This window comes from Staurois parvus, unplaced genomic scaffold, assembly GCF_062004578.1.
Source record: "Staurois parvus isolate SC_StPar_1 unplaced genomic scaffold, SC_StPar_1.0 ptg000665l, whole genome shotgun sequence".
Lineage (NCBI taxonomy): Eukaryota > Metazoa > Chordata > Amphibia > Anura > Ranidae > Staurois > Staurois parvus.
Genome location: NW_028318461.1, coordinates 461,936 through 488,431, shown reverse-complemented (window position 1 = coordinate 488,431; position 26,496 = coordinate 461,936). Strand labels below are relative to the sequence as shown.

At 41.8% G+C, this 26,496-nt stretch overlaps 1 protein-coding gene and 1 long non-coding RNA gene across 2 annotated transcripts in view; one reads left to right on the top strand and one right to left on the bottom strand.

Moving 5' to 3' along the window:
* Nucleotides 1-15,008, top strand: part of KLHL41 (kelch like family member 41) — a 31,652-nt gene extending 16,644 nt beyond the window's left edge. The window contains exons 4-6 of the mRNA XM_089651881.1: nucleotides 5,978-6,163; nucleotides 8,084-8,230; nucleotides 14,770-15,008. Coding sequence (XP_089508007.1) covers nucleotides 5,978-6,163; nucleotides 8,084-8,230; nucleotides 14,770-14,881 — 445 coding nt within the window. The 3' untranslated portion in view covers nucleotides 14,882-15,008. The remainder of the gene's footprint in view (nucleotides 1-5,977; nucleotides 6,164-8,083; nucleotides 8,231-14,769) is intronic.
* Nucleotides 15,009-16,381: 1,373 nt separating this feature from the next.
* On the bottom strand, nucleotides 16,382-19,611 carry LOC149447918 (uncharacterized). Its single transcript, XR_016305811.1, has 2 exons — nucleotides 18,841-19,611; nucleotides 16,382-16,526 (listed from the first exon to the last, which is right to left on the bottom strand). It is a non-coding gene; the product is annotated as an uncharacterized LOC149447918 (long non-coding RNA).
* Between the last annotated feature and the right edge of the window lie 6,885 nt (nucleotides 19,612-26,496).

Sequence of the window (26,496 nt, the reverse complement as noted above, 5' to 3'; positions counted from 1 at the left end):
TTAGGAAGAAGATTACAGGGTTAAGTTACTTGCCCATATGCCTGGGTTTGCAGATCCAAGTTGTAGAACAGGGTGATTTCTTGATCTCCTTTTGTTACGATGTTGCTGGGAGATCTCTGTGTGTGACAAGCTCTAACTCACTTGTCTCTTCTTAAAAGTCCCTCTCAAAGGGGAGGGGGGCTCTTACTACACGTTTTGGGAGTGGTCAGTGGGAAACTGAATTAAACTACAGCTTCATAATACATGACATGAAACATACGGTTGACCTGAGGAATGTGCAATTACTCTGGTCAGTTTGATAATGTGTGGGCTTACGCCGTTTTGGGTCAATGCTTCCAAGCCCTCTGAGAAATGCTGCCTTATCAGACGTAGGTGAGAAAGGTGACAGTTTCCCCAGACTGCTGGCCCCACCAGGAATGTTTCTCCTGGGCTGACCCCCACCATCTGTCAGGAGATAACGTTGGTCTCTCAGGACTGGAAAGGGGGGATGTGAGGAATGATCCAGGAATACCTCAAATAACAGAAGGAACAAGAAAAAGAAGAACTCCGCTTCCAGCTCTGATGAGCTAGTTTGTTACAGTCCTCAGTAGTGTGTATGGCCCCCACATGCTTGTATGCATGCCTGACAACATCGGGGCATGCTCCTAATGAGACGACGGATGGTGTTCTGGGGTATTTCCTCCCAGATCTAGACCAGGGCATCACTGAGCTCCTGGACAGTCTGAGGTGCAATCTGGCAGCATCAGATGGACCGAAACATGATATCCCAAAGGTGTTCCATTGGATTTAGGTCAGGCGAATGTGGGGGCCATTCACTGGTATCAATTCCCTTATCCTCCAGGAACTGCCTGCGTACTCTCTCCACATGAGGATGGGCACTGTCGTGCACCAGGAGGAACCCAGGACCCACTGCACCAGCGTAGGGTCTTACAATGGGTCCAAGGATTTCATCCCGATACCTAATGGCAGTCAGGGTGCCATTGTCTAGCCTGTAGAGGTCTATGCGTTCCTCTATGAATATGCCTCCCCAGACCATCACTTACCCACCACCAAAATGGTCATGCTGAACGATGTTAAAGGCAGCATAACATTCTCCATGGCTTCTACAGACACTGTGCTCAGTGTGAACCTGCTCTCATCTGTGAAAAGCACAGGGTGCCAGTGGTGGACCTGCCAATTCTGGTGTTCAGTGGCAAATGCCAATCGAGCTCTATGGTGCCAGGCAGTGAGCACAGGGCCCACTAGAGGACATCAGGCCCTCAGGCCACCCTCATGAAGTCTGCTTCTGATTGATTGGTCAGAGATATTAACAACAGTGGCCTGCTGGAGGTCATTTTGTAGGGCTCTAGCAGTGCTCATCCTGTTCCTCCTTGCACAAAGGAGTAGATACTGGTCCTGTTGATAGGTTAAGGACCATCTACGGCCCTGTCCAGTTCTTCTAGAGTAACTGCCTGTCATCTGGAATTTCCTCCATGCTCTTGTCACTGTTCTGGGAGACACAACAAACCTTCTGGCAATGGCACGTGTTGATGCGCCATACTGGAGGAGTTGGACTGCCTGCACAACCTCTGTAGGGTCCAGGTATCACCTCATGCTACCAGTAGTGACACTGACCCTAGCCAAATTGAAAACTAGTGAAAAACAGTCAGAAAAAGATGAGTATGGAAAAAAAAAAAATCCCATTCCTGTTTTGGGGGTCGTCTCATTGTTGCCCATCTAGTGCACCTGTTGTTAATTTCATTAACACCAAAACAGCTGAAACTGATTAACAATCCCCTCTGCTACTTAACTGACCAGATAAATATCCCAGGAGTTTAATTGACTTAATGCTATACTCTAAAACGTGTTCCTTTTATTTGTTTTGAGCAGTGTACTTTTTTCCCACTGTGCACTAGGAAATCTCAGTAGGAATGTTATTGGTTGCTTTGAATAATGGATTACACTTCAAAACTCAACTTCCAGGTTTTCTTGAGAAATATTAATTGAAATATTAATTGAACAAGCTGAAGTCAGAAGCTGATTGGCCACTATGCTCAGCTAATTCTGAGTGCTCCAATTTTAGTAAATCCCCTCCAATGGGTCTTATGCTTCTTTACTCTATCCAAAAAAAATTGCCTTTACATTCATTTTTAGCTTGTGTCCATTGACGCAATTGAGGGTAAATATTCTCTTTTTGCCGCAGACTTCATGGAGGACTTGGTGCACACTACAGTTTGATGTCTGTTTTATACAAAGTCAGTTGTAGTTGCACTTTTGTCTAGCAAGTCCCAGACACAGGACAGAAGCTATATGTCAATCTGTCCCATCACTGAGGGCCTGCTCTCTATTTTTAGATTATAGCCAGCTTTACTCTCTCTTTAAATGACAACCTGGTGAAGTCTGTCAGACTTCTGTAGTGCACCTGTTGAGAGATCAGCTAGGAATTCTGGGGAATATAGCACAGACTCTCAGTAAACTGGCAGGCTGCAGAGGGCTTCAGCTGTGTAATTAATCTCCCTCATATTGCAATTCTGCTTCATACAGTATATGTTACTTAAATGGAAACTTTAAATACAAACTAGGCAGATTTAAATCCACAAGTGAGGTTAAGTCTTTATTAAAAATCATGAAGTGCCCCAGGGGCATAACTACAGGGGTCACAATTGTGACCCAGTCCCATACTCCAGAGGGCCTGTGCGTCCCACCCTGTGTACCTGGATAGGAGATTCAGTGGGGGGCAGCATCTTGAGAAAAATATCTCCTCCTGCAGCCGCTAAAAGACCGTTTCTCCTCCTCTGCCTCCAACATACATTCAGCAGTTGCAGGAGGAAAAGAGAGAATTGGTTTCTGCCCCTTGTCCCTCATAACCAGGTCCTGCTGCCCCACTTTTAGCTCTCCTATCCTGCTGTGTGCTCTTCTGGCCCCCCTCATCCCCCTACAGCTCAGCCGGCTTCTCCTCTCCCACCGGCTGGATGTGTCAGGGTGGGGAGCAGAGAAGTGGCCAGTAAATATGTAATTTACCACCTCCTTCCTTGTCTTAACGAATAGAGTCAGTGATCCATACCGATCACTGACTCTGTTCATTCATAACTGATGCATAGTTAACTGTGTTTACTATGCTTCAGTGTGTGAATGAACAGGAAGCTCTATATAGAGCTATTCCTGTCCATTCATTCAGTGCAGCTGAGGCTGCAGAGATGGAGATTGAGGACTGTGTCTTCTCTGTCTCAAAGGTGAAACATCAGTGGTCTGTTTACACCTCTGAAATTTCACCAAAACCCCCATTCAGGGGTAAAAAAAAGAATAAACAATACAATAGTAAAAAATAAATAAAATGGTGAAAAAAATAAAAATAAACAACTAGTGAGGCCAGTTGCAGAACTACCAGGGTAGGGCCCCAGCCGCGGATCAGAGGGGCGCTTTATGGTTTCTTGCACCGGGGCCCTCAAGGTTCTAGTTACACCTCTGAAGAGCCTTATTGTTAAGGTATATGTAACACTGCTAGCAGCATGTCAACCCACCCTAGCTACCACAGATGAGGTGCTTTGAAGGCTATTCCATTTACCTCCCTATCCCTGACTCAAAAATTTGACTCATTTACTGTCCATAGAGTCTACCATATACTACTAACAACATTTAAATGGGAATGTATATCCTCTCCCAACTGCACAAGATGTGACACAGATATGGGATTCCTGAATGAGGAGATGTCCAAAACTTTTTAGATATGGGGAAGATATATTTCAAGCTAGAGCTGGTAAATCTAGCCATAGTGACCAGATTTAATAGGGTAAATATATTTCAAGCTGTTCTCCATATCTCTACCAATTGATCCCAAGATAGGTATTTTAGGCATTTTGTCATCTTAGAAAAAGCTGGGCCAATCATAACAAGAATTTTATTCATCTCCTGAAAACAAATTGCCCAAAAGTGGTTGTCCCAAACTCCACCTACATTTGACTAACGGAAAGCCTAAATTAATTTACTATTGGAAAGGAAAAAACTCACATACCTACATGGGGGATGTCCTCAAAAATTCTATAAAAGGGGTCAATATAGCTGGGTTCACCTGGTATAGCATCTTCTAGTGCATTCCTGCACTGCCTCTTTAATGGAATTAATTAATTCTTGATAAAACGCAGATAAAATTGAAGTATTAATGCATAACTTTCTACAAATCTGGGGTACAAATCTTTTCTACTATCCTAATACTCCTAAGAAGTCCAGATTCATTCTACTTTACTCAGTGTCTTTCCTGTGACTGAATTTTGTAAATCAATGCTGTTTTTCTGATAACATATTAAGGGTTACCGTATATACTCGAGTATAAGCCGACCCGAATATAAGCCGAGGTACCTAATTTTACCACAAAAAACTGGGAAAAACTATTGACTCGAGTAGAAGCCGAGGGGGGAGGAATAGTGCCCCATCGTTGGTGTCAGTGGGGGGAGGAATAGTGCCCCATCGTTGGTGTCAGTGGGGGGAGGAATAGTGCCCCATCGTTGGTGTCAGTGGGGGGAGGAATAGTGCCTCATCGTTGGTGACCCCTGCTCCAGCCTGGGCTCGCTCGCTCCCTCCCTTTCCCATGGTACACACTTACCGGTCAGATGTCTTCCTTCTCCGGCTGCTCTCCTCCTCTTCACTCGCTCGATCTTCGCGGTGCCGCTCGGCTCCTCCTCTCCAAGCTCCACCTCCTCGCCGGTGATTGGGCGCCTGTGTGCCTCTCCTGAGATACAGTTCCGGCGGCCAATCACCGGCGAGGATTGATCCCGGGGGTGTGTCCAGATGACAGGGACGGCATGTCATCTGCAGACGTTGACTCGAGTATAAGCCGAGGGGGCCGTTTTTCAGCACAAAAAATGTGCTGAAAAACTCGGCTTATACTCGAGTATATACGGTATTTACTCAAACTGGAGAGTGAAAAATCTGGTGCAGCTCTGCATATAAACCAATCAGCTTCCAGGCTTTATTGTGAAAGATTAATTGAACAAGCTGAGGTTAGAAGCTGATTGGCTACTCTGCGCAGCTGCACCAGATTCTGAATGTAAAGTTTTAGTAAACCCCCCACTCAATTTTCTCCTGAACTTTATCCCTCAAAAGATTTTGTCTATTACATGACAAATTACAACTGATTTAAAACACCCCAGGGATAGTTCTATCTATTTTCACTGATACTATTGATTATATATATATATATATATATATATATGTAATTGTTGTTTTGTTTTTTTTTATCATGCTGTATGCTTTGGTGACACCAAGGGGGTTATTTACTAAAACTGGAGAGTGCAAAATCTGGTGCAGCTCTGCATAGAAACCAATCAGCTTCCAGGTTTCATTGTCAAAGCTTAATTGAACAAGCTGAAGTTAAGAGCTGATTGGATACTACGAACAGTTGCACCGGATTCTGAGTGCATCAGTTTTAGTAAATCTCCCCCCAACTGTCAACATACTGCCATGCTCTGTAACTTCTAGAGAAGTTGTGAGCATGACTGTCTGGAAAATGTAACTGAATGGTTATTGTTCAGTAAAAATAATACTTAATTTAAAAAAATCATTACGAGCAAATTTACATGTCTGCACTGCAGTAGCACACAGTAAAACATGCATCTTTCTGCAATTGGCCATGTGGACTGCAGTTCATTTTTAACAACACCCCAATGCACAATAACAAAATCTTCATTTGGTTTTAGATGCCTACATTTTCTAAGGAAGGCAGCAAAGATTTAAAAACACATTTGGCATAGAATAGGTCAGTCAGACATGTGTGCCTACCAGGGGCGGACTGACAACTCATGGGGCCCCCGGGCAATAGGGGATCATGGGGCCCCTGTGTCCTTGCCCAAACTCAAAAAAGCCTATGAAAACGGTACCAGGGGCATCTCATGGGGCCCCCTACTGATCCTGGGCCCTCGGGCAGTGCCCGTGTTTCCAAATGGTCAGTCTGCCCCTGGTGCCTACTGTAATGCATTGTGATGTTTTTCCCTCTTCATTGTAGGAAATGTACAGGCAGAGTGTTTGTGTTCAGCCCCAAAAAGGGAGACTGGAAAGACCTTCCTCCAATGAAGACAGCCCGCTCAATGTTCGGTGTTGCCATTCACAAGAACAAGATCTTCGTTGCTGGTGGAGTCACAGAGGATGGACTAACAGCATCAGTTGAAGCCTATGATATAGCCAATAACAAGTATGTTTATGGGCAGACATATATGTGGGCTCTCAATGTACACAATGATACATACTGAGTGCATTATATTATGAAAGATGAACATTTGACAGTGTTATATTTTGGCCATATACTGTTTGAATAGTTCGGCCACCACTAAGGATTTTTTTTTCCAGTTCGGCTGGTATGTGAAACTATAAAGGTGACTGGTGACTGCTGCCAACTCTGACAGTTTTTATTTAAGATTTTTTTCAACAGTTTAAGACCAGCCTTTCATGAATATTAGTATCACTTTTCATATGGTTGTACCATGGTTCCACCAACAGTATTTTAGGTCAACTAGCAGGGCTACCTCTTTGGTCTAATCTACATCTAATTTTTTAACCATTCACTGCTGCACCAGTACTAACCAAAGATTGCATGATATTGCAACAACTGCTGACATTGCTACCTGTAATATTACCAGCACCATGTACCCAATGCCATTCCCTATTCATTAAACGTAGAGAGTCTGATTCAACTATCCAATTTTCTGACAGTATTAAATACTGTATGGGCATTTTTTGTGCTTTCTTTTTGCTGCAGGAAGGCTGAAAACTCCCATCGTTGACAGCATGCTGAGCATAGCAGTCCAGGTCTGCAGTGGTCCAATATGCTCCCTGTATGCTGCTACAGTTATCAGCTCTCATGCTCCCTAAGAAGTGCTGCTGATTGGTGCAGTGTGCAGAGGGGGCTTGTTAGGTTCTTGGGGGACTCAGACCTGTGTTAAAGTGGTATTAAATTGAAAACCAAAAATGTAATATATTGCAACTTACCAATCATTAGATGTAATGGTTTTAATAGTTTTACTTCACCTGGTGATCTGGCCAGTAACATACTTCCTGTATTCGTGTGCCCCCACTCCGGATGAATGAGCACAGGGGGCGCATTTGGTCAGCAGCATTGTTAATCGGGAGGGGGGGAGGGGGTTAGATGTACTAGAAGATTTAAATATACTAGCAAACAAGCTAACACTCTATAAACAGTTACATCATTTTTCCTGTTGGGATAAAGATTTTACACAAATAAAAGCTGATCATTGTAAGCACCCCTGCCAGTGTTAGATGGTTTGTATCAGCCCCTTAACTGATACATCTGGAATAGAGGTTGTTCTTTTGAAAAACAACATATTTACTGGCTGGATCATCAGATGAAAATTGAAGAAAGCAAGCTTAATAAAGAAAACTAATGCAGCTGTCACATCTAAGAATTGGTAAGCTGCAATATAATAAATGTTTGGATTTGTGTATAATACTGCTTTAAGAGATCTGGCTCTCTAATGTTTTTTAACAAAGAAAAAGGATACCCATATTTAGTATTGTGATGCAGCCCAATTGCAACACAGTAATAAAATTTGAAGGGTTGATTTCTGAAGTTTCTTGAGCATGGTGGTGTCAGCAAGGCTACCTATGGCTTGTATTTCAGGCTATTCACAGGAATTGGCCAAAATTCCAGCAGTGCATGACTGGCTTAAGGAAGCTTGGCATTGCTGGATTTTCTCCTGACCCTCTGGCTTTATATTTTCTGAAAGCACTGACCTGGAACATGGGCACCGATCAGGCACTATGACATAACTCTGGCTTTTCAATCTGCATAGTTTTTCCTTGTCTATAACCAGGGAAATATTAAAGCCAGAGACAGCCAGGTATGTAGTGTCCTTAGAAGGAGGGTTCCTTTAGCATAGCTATATGTTTCCTGAATAGCATTACCATGTCATGGGATGATTTTACCTCTTACCTGCGGTTTCTCTCTATTACACTTTGACCGTAAAATATTTATTTTTTTCAATTGTTAAAGGTATAAGAGCCTATTGATAATTAAAAATGGAATATCAGGGTGTACCTTCTGAAAAACAAATGGTTTGTACATGCATGGATCATCAGTATAACTTGTTCTTTTTAGATGGGAAACAATCACAGAATTTCCCCAGGAAAGAAGCTCCATCAATATTGTCAGCTTATCAGGATCCCTGTATGCCATTGGTGGATTTGCAATGGTTCAGTTAGAATCTCAAGAGTTTGCACCATCAGAGGTCACTGACGTGTGGAAGTAAGTAACAGAGATGCCACTGTTGTACTGTATGCATAACTTTCCTCTAAGTTCGATGGCATCTTGAATAGCTTTAAAGTATAAGTTCACTTTTTGGACAAAAATAATAAATGCACATTTTTTTTGGAGGTAAAAAAAAGTGCATTTATTATTTTTGCCCAAAGGAGCCTGTAAAGCATTGCACCAGCGATCAGTAGATCGCTGATGCAATGCAGGTCTCCTGCAGACCTGTCAGAATATCTGCTTGCCATATGGGATGTACAATCAAGCAGATATTCTGACAGGAAGCTTCAATGAATTACCAGGCACTCATTCACAGAACAGTGTGAATGAATGGGCGGAGCCACGCATGGCCTCACTGTTTTCAAATCTGACAGTATGGGGAGAAGTTTCCCTATACTATCTGTCAGAGGGAGGGGGGGCAGGGGCGGGGGCGGGGGCGGGGGCGGCAATGGTGACATGTTACATGTGCCACCCTAAAAAGGGGTGGCACATGTAACATGTTCCCAAAGGTGAACTTATCCTTTAAAGCTAACATTGTAGTTTGAATCTTATAGTCTATACTATTATTTTGTTTTAAAGTTAAACGATGGAAAAAGAATACATAACCAAAGCACTGTAATTAATATGAAACTACATTAGGAATTTTGTAATCCCCTATCTTGGAGGACAGGACACTGGACTTCTATTCATAGACCATGGGTTATACAGTGCATCCAGAAAGTATTCACAGCGCTTAACTTTTGCCACATTTTGTTATGTTACAGCCTTATTCCAAAATGGATTAAATTCATTTTTTTCCTCAACATTCTACAAACAATACCCCATAATGACAATATAAAAGAAGTTCGTTTTGAAATCTTTGCAATTGTTTTTGAGAAGTGTAGTATGTCTACAAGATATTCGCTTTGTCTGAGGGAAGGAAAGACAGATCTCATTGTTTCCATTCAGAGAGATTTGAGACTGTAATTAGGTTTGAATAGAAACCTTGAAACAGTTCTCCTGAAGGAAGTGGTATAACCACCTCTTGTGCCTGAAGTTGGTGCAAGGCAATCATTAAATCTGCCTTCCTTTGGTCTGAAATTGGAAGATTGGAAGGTAAAAAGCGATGAAAGGGCAGAGATAAAAATTCTATTTTGTGCTACTTTCGAATGATTGCAGCTGAGACATCCAGGTCCATGCTGAGTGGTGCAAATGCCAACAGACATCCCTCCACTCCTTGGAGTGGAGGGATACCAACAGACATGCCTCCACTCCGAGGAGTGGGAGCGCCCCTTCATTATGAAGAGGACTTTTGGGAAGGCTTGGCGGGCCAAGGCTTGAGACAAAAAGAAGTGCTAAACTTTAGTTTTAAGGTTAATACCGGGGGAGAAAAGAAAAGATCCCTTTTTTGAGTAGAGGTAGCAGCTGTAGGAGACTTTGGATTTTTCCATGTGGGATAGAAGTACCTTTCCCCACAGTTACTACTTTGATGAATTAGTCAAGGGATTCCCCAAAGAGGCTTTTGCCATCAAACAGCATGCACAGATGATGTTTCCTATAAGCATGTTCAGCAGACCAAGCTTTTAGCTACAAAATCCTGTGCATATTGCACAGAGATAAAAAAAGATTCTTGAAACTTGGCGAGTTACATTCTGAAGAGCATTGACACATACCAGTAGGGCTGAAGGCATCAGATGTAATTGTTCCAGGTGAGCAGGGTTCCCAGTCTCTATTAATTTTTCTCAACCAGTTAACGATAGCATGGCAAAGAGACATGGCAGTAATTGCAGGCTACAGGACATGACATGCTAGAGCAAATGAGGCCTTTAAAATGCCTATAAACAGAATACTTAATAGGAACTGTAAGGTGTTTTATTGAGAACTGAATTTGCAAGATCCACTACTAGAATAGTCCATTTGTTTTTTTTAGGTCCATGTGTTTTTTTTGTATCTTTCCATAGCATAGATCTTAGCAAAAGGCTTAGGAGGAGTGAAAACCCTTTCAAGGTTGAGCCAGTAAAGTGCACAAATAATCTGGGCATGTATGGGAAAAGTCTTAAGACTTAGTCAGTCTCCAAATACCCCAAGGGGTCTGTTTTGGCTGTTGAGAATCAAGTGCTGTTGGGTATAGACAAGTTCGCACCACATCTTCTAGTGTGTCCACAGTAGAAAGCATTTGGTGCTAAGCCATAGCTTGTACCTCATAAAATGCAGGGTAAGGAAAATCATCCGCTGCCCCTGCTACAAAATCAGTGACCTCAATACTTTTATTATTATTATACAGGATTTATATAGCGCCAACAGTTTGCTCAGCACTTTACAATATAAAGGGAGACAATACAGTTCAATACAAGAGGGTTAGGAGGGCCCTGCTCCTTGGAGCTTACAATCTAAGAGTGAGAGGCTGCTGGTACAAAAAGGTAATAACTCTGGGGGATGAACTGATAGGAGGAATAGAAGATTCCGTTATTAGCTGAAGAGATAGGCTGCTCTGAAGAGATACATTTTCAGAGATCACCTAAAAGTAGGCAGAGTAGACGATAGTCGGATAGATTGGGGTAGAGAGTTCCAGAGGATGGGGGAGGATCTGGAGAAGTCCTGGAGATGAGCATGGGAGGAGGAGACAATGGAGCTAGAGAGCAGGTGGTCATGCAAGGAGCGGAGAGGACGGTTTGGGTGATATTTGGAGACCAGATTAGTGCTGTAATTTGGGGCAGAGTTACAAATGGCTTTATATGTTAATTTTAATGTTTTGAATTTTATTTGTTGTGCATTGGGAAGCCAGTGGAGGGATTGGCAGATAGGGATGGCAGATATGGAATGGTTGGTAAGGTGGATGAGTCTGGTAGCAGCATTCATTATAGACTGAAGAGGGGATTATTATTATTATTATACAGTATTTATATAGCGCCAGAAAGGTTTGCTCAGCACTGTACATTATAGTGGGGGACAGAACATGAGACAATACAATAACAAAACAATACACAAGGGGTTCGAGGGCCCTGCTCTTTCGAGCTTACAATCTAGGAGGGACGGGATAGTGGTACAGGAGGAAGTGGCTGTGGGGCATGGAGTGGTAGGAGGAGTGGAGGAGATCGGCTGTTAGGTGAGGGTGGGGTAGGCTTCCCTGAAGAGATGGGTTTTCAGGGTGCGCCTAAAGGTGAGGAGGGTAGGTGACAGTCTGATGGATTGGGGTAGTGAGTTCCAGAGGATGGGGGAAGTCCTGGAGAAGTCCTGCAGTCGGGCATGGGAGGTGGAGACCAGGGAGCTAGAAAGTAGGAGGTCTTGTGAGGAGCGAAGATTATGGGTTGGGTGGTATTTGGGTATCAGGTCGGTGAGGTAGTTTGGGGCAGCGTTGTGAATGGCTTTGTATGTCAGTGTTAGTAGTTTGAATTTAATGCTTTGGGCAATTGGGAGCCAGTGGAGGGAATGATAGAAGGGGGTGGCAGAAGAGGAGCGGTTGGTAAGGTGGATGAGTCTGGCCACTGAGTTCAGGATAGACTGAAGCGGGCATAGTCTGTGATGAGGTAAGCCAGTGAGAAGGGAGTTGCAGTAGTCCAAACGTGAAATAATGAGGGAGTGAACGAGTTGTTTAGTAGTGTCTGGGGTTAGGAACGTACGTATTTTGGAGATGTTGCGGAGGTGGAGTCTGCATGAGTTTGCCAACGATTGGACATGGGGTTGGAAGGACAGGTTTGAGTCCAGAGTGACATCTAGGACTTTGGCTTGCGTGGTGGCACTGATGGTGGCGTTGTTGGTCGTAATGGAGAGGGTGGGGGGGGCGCGGGCTGGGGGGAAGATTAGGAGCTCGGTTTTGGAAAGGTTCAGTTTGAGGAAATGGAGCGACATCCAGTTTGATATGCCGTTCAGCAGGTGGGTAATACGGGCGGAGACTGAAGGGGTGAGGTGAGGAGTGGAGAGGTAAATTTGCGTGTCATTGGCGTAGAGGTGATAGGGAGGAGGTGTAGATGGAGAAGAGAAGGGGCCCAAGGACAGAGCCTTGGGGGACCCCAACAGAGAGGGGGAGAGAGGGGGAGGTGGTAGCGTTATAGGTAACGCTGAAGGAGCGTTGGGATAGGTAGGAGGAGAGCCAGGAGAGAGCGGAGTCTCTGATGCCGAGGGGTGTAGTTTATTAAGGAGGAGGGTGTGGTCAACTGTTGAAGGCCGCGGAGAGGTCAAGTAGTAAAAGGTCTGAGTAGTGGCCATTAGCTTTGGCAGTTAGCAGGATAGCCTGTTGTTAGGTAGGCCAATGAGGAGGGAGTTACAATAGTCAAGGCGAGAGATAACAAGGGAGTGAATAAGTTGCTTAGTGGTTTCAGAGGTTAAGAACGGGCGTATCTTGGAGATGTTGCGTAGGTGAAGTCTACAAAATTTGGACAGCAATTGGATTTGGGGGCTGAAAGGACAGATGAGAGTCTAGGATTTCACCTAGTACCCTGGCATGAGGGGAGGGACTGATGGTTGTATTACTGATCCTGATGGAGAAGTCAGGGGAGGGGGCACGGGCTGGAGGGAATAGTATGAGCTCCATTTTGGAAAGATTTAGTTTGAGGAAGTGGAGTGACATTCATGCTGATATGTCACTTAGTAGGTTAGTAATGCGAGAGGAGACTGAAGAGGTGAGGGGTAGAAAGATAGATTTGTGTGTCATCAGCATAGAGATGGTACTTAAAGCCATGGGAGTTTATCAAGTGACCAAGGGACGAGGTGTAGATAAGGGGTCCAAGGACAGAACCTTGAGAGACTCCTACAGAAAGAGGAAGTGGAGAGGAGGAGACTGAGTTATAGGTAATGCTGAAGGAGTGCTGCGATAGGTAGGAGGAGAACCAGGAGAGAGTAGAGTCTCGGAGGCCAAAAGAGTGGAGTTTTTTGAGGAGGAGGGGATGATCAATAGTATCAAAAGCAGCAGAGAGGTCAAATAGTAAGAGTATGGAGTAGTGGCCATTAGTTTTAGCAGTTAGTAAACCATTAGTGAGTTTTAGTAGGGCAGCTTCAGTGGAGTGGAGTGAGTGAAAGCCAGACTGTAAAGGGTCAAGAAGGTTGTTGTCAGTGAGGTGGGAGCTCAGGCGATTGTAGACTAAGCGTTCTAAGAGTTTAGAGGTAAAAGGGAGCAGGGAGATGGGTCTATAGTTGTTAAGGTTGGTGGGGTCCAGAGAGGGCTTTTTAAGTATGGGAGTGATCTGTGTATGCTTTAGAGGGGCGGGGAAGGCACCATTGGAGAGGGAGAGATTGAAGATGTGAGTGAGGGATGGAAGATGAGGGTGACCGTAGTAGTTGTGGGGGGACAGGATCCAGGGGGCAGGTGGTGAGAAAATTTTAGTGACCTCTTCAGTAGTAGCAAGGTCAAAAGAGGAAAGTTTAGAGGGAGGTTTAGTAAGAGATATGCTAAGTGGGATATATGTCTGTGTAGCGAAGATGCCCTACGAATTGCATCAATCTTGTTTTTTAAATGATTTTCAATCTTGTAAGCAGTGAGTGAGTTACTGGGTGGAGGTGGAGAAAGTAGAGAGTTAAAAGTAGAGAAGAGATGACAAGGGCTGGATGACTGCTGGATATCTTCAACTAAAGGAATTTGCTTCTGGTTCCCGAAAAGGGTCAAAGAAAAAAAAGAGATGCAGCAGTTCTAGCATCTGGAAACCAAAAGGTTCTAGAAGTGCTGAAAGTTTTCTGAAGAATTCAGACTTCATGGTAGAGAAATCTGCCTTTGGGTAGAGAAATCTGCCTTTGTCAGACAGGCCACATGGGTGTGTGCCTGAGAGGGAGCTAGAGTAAGATAAGAGGAGCATTGTCAAAATAGGACATTGCTCTGGGACAAGGGAACAGCTATCAACCTGTGGTACTCGGTTCAGGTGTGGAATGGATGGGGTTTTGTGTGCCTGGAGAAGGAGCCGCTATAACCCAGAAGAGGACCGAGTTCTTGTGGCTATGCCTCTGCAGAACAAACACAGTAATGTACTGCGTGCATTCTGAGCACAGGCGGGCAGCTACCTCACATGAGGCTAGATCCCAATGGAATTGTAAAAAACAATAAATATAAAAGGGCTCTTGCTGAGAGGCATTAGAGACAAAATAGCAGGGATTGCCTCAAACTCGCAAATCCTCTGCCCACTAAATAGCATAGTGTGCTCTGCCCAGTGGGTAATGCTGTTAAAAGCCAGGAACCCTGTCTTACCTTATCCACAGTGCTGGGCCTATTAAAGTTCTAGGCTTCGCCCATCACAGTGGACATACCCCGAAGGAGTCTTCAGGGTCGTTAACCATAAAAATGGACCACAGCCCTGGACCTGTATAGCAACCTGCAGCTAACTTCACACATTGAACTTCATGCCAAGGTTAGCACCCAATGCAGGATCCAGTGTCCAAAGCAAACAATATATCCCCCCCCCAAAAAAAAAAATAAAAAATTTGACTACACTAACTGGGATATTTTATACACATACCAATAGCTACTCGTCAGAGCAAGTCCAAAAAAAAGCCAAAATATATATAGATGAGGTTGCTCTATACAATTTTTGATTGTGTCTGCCCTCAATTAAATGTGTGTCTTTTCTTGTCAGGTTTGAAGATGACAAGAAGGAATGGAGCGGAATGTTAAAGGAAATCCGTTATGCCTCTGGTGCTACTTGTCTGGATTCTCACCTTAACCTTTTTAAACTGACTAAGTTGTAAAAGATTAACATAGTTACTTATTTTACAACATATTCATTTTTTGTTTGCTACTGCTTGTTTAAAATAAAGAAAGGTTGTACAGAAATTTTTAGCTCAATTAATAAAGTTTTTTTGAAGTCTGACAATATATCGTAGCCTAAATTGGAATATGTAACTTATTATAAAACTTACTGACCTGTTGCTGCCTGATTGTATAATATCTATATGATGTCCTTTAAAAGAGAAGTATGATTCAAACTCTTTGGCCATAATTCTCTTGTGGGTCCCTGGAGTACATTGTTTGTTCAGTGACCCAGAGTTAGCAGATAGTGGGCTATAACCTGCTATCAGCTGATGGGGCAAAGCTGTGCCAAGCTCTTGAAGGATCCCAACAATATTGTAGAGATGCACTCAGCATCCTGAATGACAGCTGGCTCTGAATTTCAGCAGCAGAGGGCTAGGGCCAGCAGCTTCCACCACTCCACTTAGTCACTGCTCTCAGCTCTGCTCTTCCAACTCTGTCACTGCTCTCCACTCAGAGACGACTAAGAACTGAGTGATCAGCAGTCAAGGGATTGTTAAGTTCTCCGTCTTGAAGCCAGTGTGAGACAGCTATATCTTTACACAGGTGCTGCAGCATGGGGGTAAATATAAAGGTTTTTTTCGTATGCCATTCTTCTCCTTCAAATTTACCATGTATGCAGTACAAGCTTCTACCTAAACAATCTATTCAATTTATTTCTGTTCAGCAAGGTTCGATATATACTACTGTATTTGAGGGTAAATTTAAAAATGATTGCATAACGTGTTCAATGTATGGGCCAGCTATAGCCTTCATCCCTGCATCAATACACTGTATACATTTAGGACCCATTCACATGTGTTGTATGTTAACATGCATTAAGTTACGCATTAAAATATACTGCAACACAGGTGCATTCCTTTGGATGGGATATTGCTGAAGAGGCAGCAACTAGACAACCAGCAAAGAGAAGCGGTTTCAAGATACCAGCCATTCAGAGTGGAGGAATCTTGCATGAAATAACTGTGTTAAGTTATTTCAAACTATTACTTACCTCCTAGCCTAAATAAGCTGTTATCCCTTGCTGTGAAGGGGAAGGGGTGGGCAGGGGGATTGAATGGCTATACTATAACTATATAATCGTTTTTACTCCCCTTATAAAACCCTAATTACATCTCTGCATATTGACACTCATAGAGCACATGTACTGTATACTGCATGCATGAGTTGTGCTTATTATTACCTGTTGGTCATATCTGGTATTATTGTCCAGCCATTAAATGTGTTTTGTTTTACAGGAACCACTTTATCTCACAGGCTGAACTCAAGTTGGACCAAGATATGTAAAAAAACAATAGGAAGAAGGGTCAGCCACACACTGCAGGATAGATGAATATAGTGTGTATTTATAGATCCATAGGATACACAGAAAGTACAGAAAGGGGTCCCAACCAAATAAGCAATCTACATATAATCTAGGAAATACTCATCCACAGCAGTTGCTCCATTAAAAAACATGTTTTAATCGCAATAAAAGATACTTTAGACAGTATATGCATCATCTGCAAATATCTTTTTTCTGAGATAACTTGTCCAGGCAACCTTTGTTCCAAGACTTGTAGAGTTCCATTCATTACTGGGGATCTGGAAATCAATAAAAGAGACATTCCATTAAAGGGTTGTGTATACATTATGTTCAGTGGACAGATTATGGGAATATACACCAAATCAGCCGTAATATTAAGACCACTGTCAGGTAAAGTGAATAACATTGATTATCTTGTTTGAGTAACTTTGACAAGGACCAAATTGAATGGCTAGACAATGGGATCAGAGCAACTCCAAAACTGAAGCTCCCTTGTCTGCAGTGGTCAGGACCTACCAAAATTGGTCCAAGGAAGGTAAACTGGTGAACCAGCAACAGGGTCGTGGGCAACCAAGGCTCATTAATGCATGTGGGAAGCAAAGACTGGCCCATGTAGTGCAATCTAATAGAAGAGCTACTGTAGCTCAAGTTTCTGAAAAAGTTAATGCTAGTTATAGAAAGGTGTCAGTTCACACAGTGCATCACAGTTTGTTGCGTATAGGGACCCATGTCCACTGCTAAAAGAGCCTACAATGGGCATGTGAGCATCAGACCTGGATTACAGAGCAATGGAAGAAGGTGGCCTGGTCAGATGAATTCAAGAATGGATTGAGGTGTTGATTGCCTCCAAATTCTCCAGATCTCAATCCAACTAAGCATCTGTAGGATCTGCTGCAAAATCAATTCTACTCCATGGTGGCCCCACCTTGCAAATCATAGGACTTAAAGGTTATGCTAGTGATGGTTTGGTGCCAGATACCACATCATACCTTCAGAGGTCTAGTGAAGCCATTGGGGTTATGATGGGTGGTCATAATCTTATGGCTGATCAGTGTATGTGTCAAGCACAGAAACATGTGGAAGGTTTAGCAACCAATAAAATACCTTCTTATAAAAACTATACCAGAAAAACACAATTTGATTTAATACCATGGGCAATAAACTTTATTTTTGTACAGATGTTATACTCAAGGTTGTAATTTATTTTGTCAGTCTTGGGCATCAAAGGGTCTGCACCCACAAAGCTATAATGATGGGGTCTTAACTCCGGCAGCTGAATTTCCCAGTTATTTGTTTATTCTTCATTATGAAAAATCCAGAACATCATAGAGCTTTAAAAGTTGGGCAGTGCTGGGAATATGTCAACACAAGAGTTCACAAGAGTCTAGTATGTAATCTAAGCAACAAAAATGGAGTCGACAGTTTTAGATGCAATTTGCAATTGAAGTGTATGCCTAGGCAATATAAATATACAAAAAAACCCAAAACATTCAGTACAAATGTGCAATACATGCGCATTTCCTAATGTCTGCATACAAGTCTGTAAGTACAGAAAATAACTGTTAATCCTATTCATCCAGTGATGTTCCTATTGTTGACTGTCAACACTATTTCAGATGCACTGAAATCCCCAGAAGTGTTATCAGCCCTGGCTAGGTTCTTCTTTGCTGGCCTACGCAACACCCCCTACATCTTGTCCATAGCATAAGGGGAAGGTGTTCTGTAGTCCAATAACGGAGAAAACATAGGCTCAGAATTTCACTGCAGCAGAGACAATGTTGTCAGTTCACAACAGAAGTTAGGAGCTTGATAGATCTTTGGCAGGATCAAAAGGTATATTTTTCTACTAGCAGTGTTTTAAAAAGGATAAAACATAGAGAAATGTGCATATATTACTGAGAGGTACTGCACACATATATAAAAATATTGATTTGTTTTAATTTGCTCACATACATAAAACAAGTACTGTAAAAACAAGTGGGCAAAGGGCTCAGTTACAGTTAGATCCAAACTGAAACATAAGTCCATGTCTAGGAATAATTAATTTATTTATGAATTAAAGACCCCTATAATATGCAATAACATTATTATAATGTCATATTGCTCCTCCCTCTCACAAAAAATGTTCAGTAAAGGTTAATTATGCCACTATCAGGAGACCTCCTAAAACATGCCCATACTGCTATTATTTCTACCTGAATGACATGGTATCCCAAGATTTTCAAATGCCTTTTCTTCATTGCATATAGACCTCTTACATTGGGAGAATTTCTGAGCAATGCCCAAGGATAGAGAAAACCCACTGTGACCCTAGATTAATTAAAGAAAATTTTGAACAATAAGTCAACTAAACTTTTTTGGTATGACTACGATATGATGGTGATAAAAAAAAACAGTATATTGTAGGGACCACTGCCCGGCTGTGATCAGGCATATTCTGTAGATTTAGGTGCCTATAGTCTCTCAGTTTTATTCTGTGCGGACTAAAAAAAAAAGGTCAAGGTATTTGTTACCCTCTCAAACCTAATTAATAAAATATGGTGAAATTCGATTACTGTCTGCAAATAGTTCAAAACCTTAGCTGTCACTGACCTTTAAGCTCCTGACGGTAAAAGTGTATTTTCCTGTATGTGACTGTAAGAGGTTCACACATTGATGGTGAGCTAGACGACAGAACATCCCCTTCCACATATGCAATAGGGTTTCTCTCTTTATCTAGAATGTATTAAAAATATACAGAGCAAACACAATCAGAAATGTCATTACGAGCATGTAACACTAAAGGAAACTGGCACTAAGAGAAATATCAAAGAATTCTAAAAACATACCATGCCTGGCTGTCTCCGGCCTCACTACTTCATTTGCTCTGACTTTCTGATCTGCTTATGTGAACTGGGTCAGAGACCAAGTCAGAACTCCTCCTTCCAAATCAGCAGCTCAATCATTGTAAAAGCCAGGCAACTAACATTTTAACATTTTAACAGAAGTAAAACTCAGCAATGACAGCCTCTATATTCCCTCTTCACAGGTTTCTTTTAATCCAGCAGTGCTTGTATCATCCAGGCTTCCAGTCTGATTTGGACATGAGACAGTATGGCCACAATTAAAAGGGTGGACAAAATGAAAACTGCCTTTAGATCAAAAGTGAAAGCAGATATGATCATTCAGTATAGGATATCCAGCATGATATTTTTCCCCATTGAGATCTGATGTGTTTTCAAAGTGTTCCTTTAATTTTTTGCAGCAGTGTACTTAAAAACCAACAGATGTATCTCAGCTTCTCACAACACAACCACAGGTTCCAACCCATGGAGAATTACAACTGATTGTTGAATGTACAAAGCTCCAACCGTCTGATGCATTTCGAGGTCTTGCCTCTTCTTCAGAGCCAATCTTCATCAAATGGCTCGCAGGAAGAGACAAGGCCTCAAAACACATAAGCTGGTTGAATCTTTGTACATTCTACCATCAGTTGTAATGCACCATGGGTTGGAACCTGCGGCGGACTGAAGAAGCCATGTGACTCATGGCATGACGACTCATGACGAGTGGGCATATAAGATTATGAACCATCTTGGTGGGTAATATACCTTTTGATATAGACTACTAAGGTCCTTTTTCGTACATATGGGCTGGCATGCCCTACTATTTAATTGCACTTAGAACTGTTCTAATTCCTCCTTTCCCTTCATACCAGTGTTTAGCCAGAGGGGCCTATGGGTGTGTTGATGCTTAGAATCATACCCCTGGAGATGATGACCACTTACACTGATTTTATGCTGTGACTGCAGGCTGTGTTGTCTTGATTCATCTATTGTATGTGAGTAATTTAAGTTCTTCAGATGTATTGATTTGATATGTGAACTTGTCGTACAAGTTGCAAACAAATATATACGTTTGATCTCTTAGATGCTGCCATTACCATGCAGAGTTTATTTTCCCCTGAGGAGGGAGTTGACTGACTCTAAAATGCGTTGGATTTGCTACAACTCTGCAAATGATGATGATATACCAAAAGAGTAAATCTGGTGCATGTAACTATTTATGTGATGGTGATGTAATCAAAACCGCTTTCTCTACATCATTTTTATATTTGATGGTGTTATCATGTTACTTAACCACTTCCTCACTGCCCTATAGCACACATACTGCTACAGGGCATCAGGGCTGTGTAAAATCACATATATATACGTGGTATGGAGTTCCGGGTAGGGGGCACGCGCCCTATCTCCACCACCATTGGTGGCTACAGCTGTCGATCACTGGGTCCCGGCTGGAGATTCCACGCCGGCACCTGGCAATCGCCGAGTATGTAAGCAATATGAATCTCTCCCGTCAGCTCCAGCATGCTGCATTGTATTGCTCTGCTAGTAAAACACACACACAGCACACAATTAACCCTTTGATCACCCAACATGTTAACCCCTTCCTGCCCAGTGTCATTAGTAGTGTCAGTATTTTTTATTAGCACTGATCACTGTATTAGAGTTACTGGGGATGTCAGTGACAGTTCCCCCCCCTCTGCCAGAATGCCTGCCGCAGTCTCGCTATAAGTCTTTACACAGCTTTCACTTTCTGACAGCCCATCACATTACTTGAGGTGCTAAAATACCAGGATAGTACAAACACCCCAAAATGACCCCTTTTTGGAATGTAAATACCCTAAGCTATCTGCGGAGAGGCATAGAGTCCATGGAAGATTTATTTTTCTCCACAAGTTTCTGGAAAATGACAAAAACATTTTTTTTGTACACAAAATTGTCATTTAAATTATATATTTCTCGCACAAGCCATGGGTAGATGTTGTATTAAACCCCAAAATACATTCTGCTACTTTTACCAAGTATGGGGATACCACATCTGTGAGACTTTTTGGGAGCCTAGCCACATACAGGAGCCTGAAATCCATTGACCACTTTGAAAGCCTGAAGGTACGTAACTTCCTCATTTCACTTCCTCACTACCTGTCACAGTTTCGGAGGCCCGGAAATGCCAAAATAGCACCAAACCCCCCCCCCCAAATGACCCCTTTTTGGAAAGTAGACACCCCAAGTAATTTAAATGAGGAATGGTGAGTATTTTGCAGATCTCATATTTTCTCACAAGGTTTTGAAATATAAAAAAAGAAAAGAAACATTTTTTTTTGTTTTTTTTCTTCACTTTCCAAAAACTTGTGGCAACAAATGAGATCTGCAAAATACTCACCATGCTTCTTATCAAATTCTTTGGGGCGTCTACTTTCCAAAAAGGGATCAGTTGGGGGTTTGGGGCTATCCTGGCATTTCAGGGCCTTCAAAACTGTGATAGGTAGTCAGGAAGTGTAATGAGGAAATAAAGCCCTTTAAAAGCCTGAAGGTGCTTATTGGATTTTGGGGTCCTGTACTTGGCTAAACTTCCAAAACGTCTCTCACATGTGGTACCCCCATACTTGGGAGAAGTAGCAGAATGTAATTTGGGGAGTAATTCCACATATACTCATGGCATGTGTGAGCAATAAATCATTTAAGTGACAATTTTGAGTAAAAAAAAAAAATTTTTTTGTCATTTTCCAAAAACTTGCGGTAAAAAAATAAATTTGTCTATTGATTCAACATGCCTCTCAGCAAATAGTTTGGGGTGTCTACTTTCCAAAAAGAGGTTGTTTTGGGGGGTGGGGGCGTTTTATGCCCAGCATTAGAAGTTTATGCCACACAACATTCACTCTTCTAACCACCTGAAGATCAAGCCTTTTCTGACACTTTTTGTTCACATGAGAAAAATCAGTATTTTTTGCTAGGATATGAATTTAAACCCCCAAACATTGTATATTTTTTTAAAGCAAACACGCTAGTGAATAAAATAGTGGGTGCTGCAATTTTTTATGCCACATAGTACTTACGCCGCAATTCTTCAAACGCAATTTTAAAAAAACAACTTTTTTTTTTACTTTTAATGCACAAAAACACAATATATTGGCCAATTATTTGGTATAATATAAATAATGATGGTATGCCGAGTAAACAGATACCAAACATGACATGCTTTAAAACTGCGCATGCCCCGTGCAATGGCGACAAACTGCATACATTTTTAATATCCATAGGCAACGTTTTAAAAGCCTTTACAAACTACCATTTAAGATTTACAGAGGAGGTCTAGTGTTAGCATTACTGCCCTTGATCTGACGTTCAGGATGATACCACACATGCATGGTGCAACCGCTGTTTACATACCGGCACAGGGTCAACGCTTGCGCACACAGACATGCGCGCGGGGGGGGGGGGGTGAGGGTGTTTTGTTTTTTTAAAGTTATTTTGATTTTTTTAAATTATTCTTAAACTGTCCCTTTCATTTTTATTTTTTTATAACTTTTAATGCTATCACAGGGAATGCAAATATCCCCTATAACTTCAATGGGCATTGTCATATATTCTTTTTTGAGAAATCCGGGATCTATCAGACTCTAGATATCTCCTCTGCCCTTACATTATCTAATCAAACCACTACCAGTGTGATCAGATGCTTTCCCAATTTACAAATGGCACTGTTTATATCCTGTGAAACTGAAGTGATGAAATGCTTGTAGCTTCCGATTTCTTAGACTATAGAGATGATTGGCACCATTCTGGTCTCCTATCAGCTCTATGGTCAGCTGGATTCTCAGATTCCCCCAATGGCACAGGGCTGCCCGAGAAGGCCGTGGAAGGCAGCGGGTGAGGGGGGTCATCTCCCGCTGCTTGGAAAAGCAATCCTGCAGCTTATTAGCAACTAGGATTGCTTTTACATGAAAGCCAATCGCCGGATGAAAAAAACTATACCAGGATGATGCCTGCAGCTGTAGGCATCATCCTGGTATAACTATTCAAAGTCCAGTGATGTACCAGTACGTCACTGGTCCTTGTTGGGTATATATGCTATGTTCTTTTTTTTGTGATCTGATCAAACATATTGATCCGTTTAGACACTATACTAGCAATGGAGGTTTATTGTGTATGAGCGTGTTCCTGGTAATCAAGGGGTTAAATGTGATGACTGGTGTACTGGCGGACAATCTGACACTATCTGGGAGGGGCGTGAAAGCCACGGGAGCGCGAATCACATATATACACACACGTGATTTTGCGCACCCGTGCCGCCCTGTAGCAGTATAGGGCAGTCAGGAAGCTGTTACAGAAACGGTTTGTGTTACGACAGTGCGTTACTTTAACTGACAATTGCGCGGTCACGCAACGCTGCACCAAAATGAAATTTACATCCTTTTTCCCCACAAATTGAGCTTTCTTTCAGTGGTATTTGATCGCCTGTGCAGTTTTAATTTTTTTTTGCGCTATAAAAAAAAAAGAACAAAAACAATATTTTGGACTTTTTGCTATAAAACATGTCCAGTAAAAAAATGTTAAAATCTAATTTCGTCATAAATTTAGGTCAAAATGTAATGTGACATGTCTTTGCTAAAAAAAAAATATTCCCAATGCATATAAATTAATTTGTTTACGTGAAAGTTATAGCGTCTACAAATGGCGGTATATATACTGGAATTTTTTTTAATACTAATAATGGCGGCGATCAGAGACTTATGGCGGGACTTCGGTGGACATTCTGACACTGGGGGGAACTGACTTGGGGTCACTGACATCCCCAGTGATACCAATACAGTGATCAGTGCAAAAAAAAAAAAAACACTGACACTGTACTAATGGTACTGGGGAGGAAGGGATTAACATTAGAAGGCAATCAAAAGGGTTAACTGTGTGAGGGAAGTGTTTAAATAGGGGGTGGGGGTGTGTGCTTCACTGTAAGCACACTGATCTGGACGGCTGAGCTCATCCATCTAGATCAGTTTGCCCAAACTGACAGGGAGGAGAGCTGCACTGAAACAGTGTTTGCTGGCAATTGCTGCGCTCCAGCGGGTAATCACCGTCCGGGACCCAGTGATTGACACCAGCGGCCGCGATCGGCGGCGTGGGTAGGGCAGTCGTGCGCACCCCCTACCTGAAATGCAAAATCACGTATATATGTGATTTTGTGCAGCGGTGCCACCCTGCCATAGTGGCTGGTTGGCAAGTGGTTAATGGTTGCAGAAGAGCTGATACAAAATGCCTCAGTTGGTGGTACTGCCACACATCTAACCTAAAAAACAAATCCTCTAATCTTTTTATACTAAAAAAGAAAGCAACTCCCCCTTTTCCGTGATGTCCTTCAAACGTGCATTTTTATTTTTTATCCAGTTACCTGTAACGTCTTCTTTCCCTGGTGGGAAAAAAATCTGTTCCCTCCAGTGGAATTAATAGTGAATTATATTCCCATCCCATTCGCTTATGTAATCTATCCCATTCTCTTAAAATATTCCGTTAACGTACTTATGTTTTCCAAAAAAGTTCGGTATTGTTGCGGAAGCCATATTATCTTATCTAACTGGGACCCAGTGTATTTTCTATCTTCTCCGATGTATCGTAAATCCACTCAATAATTTGTGAAATCAGTACAGAACGACAATACCTCTTAAAATGTGGCACGCCTAAACCAGCAATAATCTTATCTCTACATAATACTTCAAAACTAACCCATGGTTTTTTATTTGACCAAATTAATTTACTTATTTTTCTTATGGACTCCGATAAATAAATTGGAAGCATATGGAACTTATACAGGATTTTCGGAACTATAACAATTTTTACAATGTTTATGCAGCCCAACCACCAGAGTACCCATACAGACATTTTCCTCAATTCTTCCTTAACTTCATTTACAAGTGAGATATAGTTTATTTGGTAGATTTTTCCAAGCGGGAGTGAGCTTTACTCCTAAATAACTTAATTCTCTTTCTCTCCAAGCAAAAGGGAAGGCTTCCTGCAAGTTCTGTTTTTCTAACTTTGCGACTGAAATATTCAATATCTCTGATTTTGAGGGATTGATCTTCAAATTTGACAGTTCGCCATAGTATTTTAAAATTTTCATTAGATTGGGTAACGTTACTCTAGGGTTCGTGACATAGAATAACATGTCATCTGCATAAGCCACAACGTTATGTTCTTTCTTCCCAATCATAACTCCTTTTACATCTAAAGACTTTCAAACAGTCGCCAGAAGCGGTTCCAATGAGATAACAAAAAGTAGTGGTGACAAAGGGCAACCCTGCCTTGTCCAGTTATACATTTTTAAGAATTGTGATAATGAACCATTAACCTTCACTGCGGCTGAAGGAAAGCTATACAATTTTTTTATCCACTGCATCATCTTATGTCAAATAGCCAATGCTTCTAGTGTGCTCATCGTGAACCCCCAATCTACCCTGTCAAAGGCTTTTTCAGCGTCGATCAACATTATCAGTACCAAACTCCTTTCTTTCATACTTTTTTGCAAAAGGAGGAATGATCTTAATCCATTGTCTCGTACCTCCCTCCCTGGAACAAATCCCACTTGATCGATATGTATCCAATCCGCCATCAGATCTTTCATCCTGTTTGATAAAACCTTTGCGAATAGTTTTGTATCTATATTTAAGAGTGATATTGGTCTATAGCTAGAAAATTGGGAGGGGTCCTTTCCCTCCTTTGGTATAACTGTAATATTTGCCTGCAGAGACTCCTCCCTCATATCCATCTCTTATCCCAATGCGTTCATATATCTACATGATTTGGGCATAAGCTGTTTTTGAAACTTCATGTAATATTTCAGCATAAAACCATCTGGTCCTGGGATTTTTCCTGTTGCTGTACTTCTCAATACCTTATTTATTCATGGGAGATTAATTTTTGTAATGCTAACAATCTCTCTTCCTCTATCCTGGGCAATCCCGCTTCTTTTAAATATTGCTGCCTCTTTCTTTCTTTCTTTCCCCTGGGTTTTAAACCATATAACTTATTATAATATTTTTGGAACGTTTTAGCTATATCAGTGGTTGAATAAACCATTTCACCATTTTCATCTTTTATTTTTTTCTATATAATTCCTTTTCTCTCTCTTACTCTTCTCATCAGATATTTTCCTGGTTTATTTCCCCACTGATACCTTTCTTTATCCACTCTATTGAAAACTCTTCTAGTATCTTGTTCCATGATGTCTTTCGTCTCTTCAAAATTATCTTCTGTTGTGTCCCTACATCTATTTTCTTTTTATGTAGTTGTTCTAAATCATATAATTCTTTAGTTAGCAATTTTATTTTCTTCTCCCTTTCGTTCTTTTTTTTTTTTGAGCTCCTATTGAGATCAAAATGCCCCTGATATACCCCTTATGAGCTTCCCAGATTGTCACCAGAGAAATCCCTTC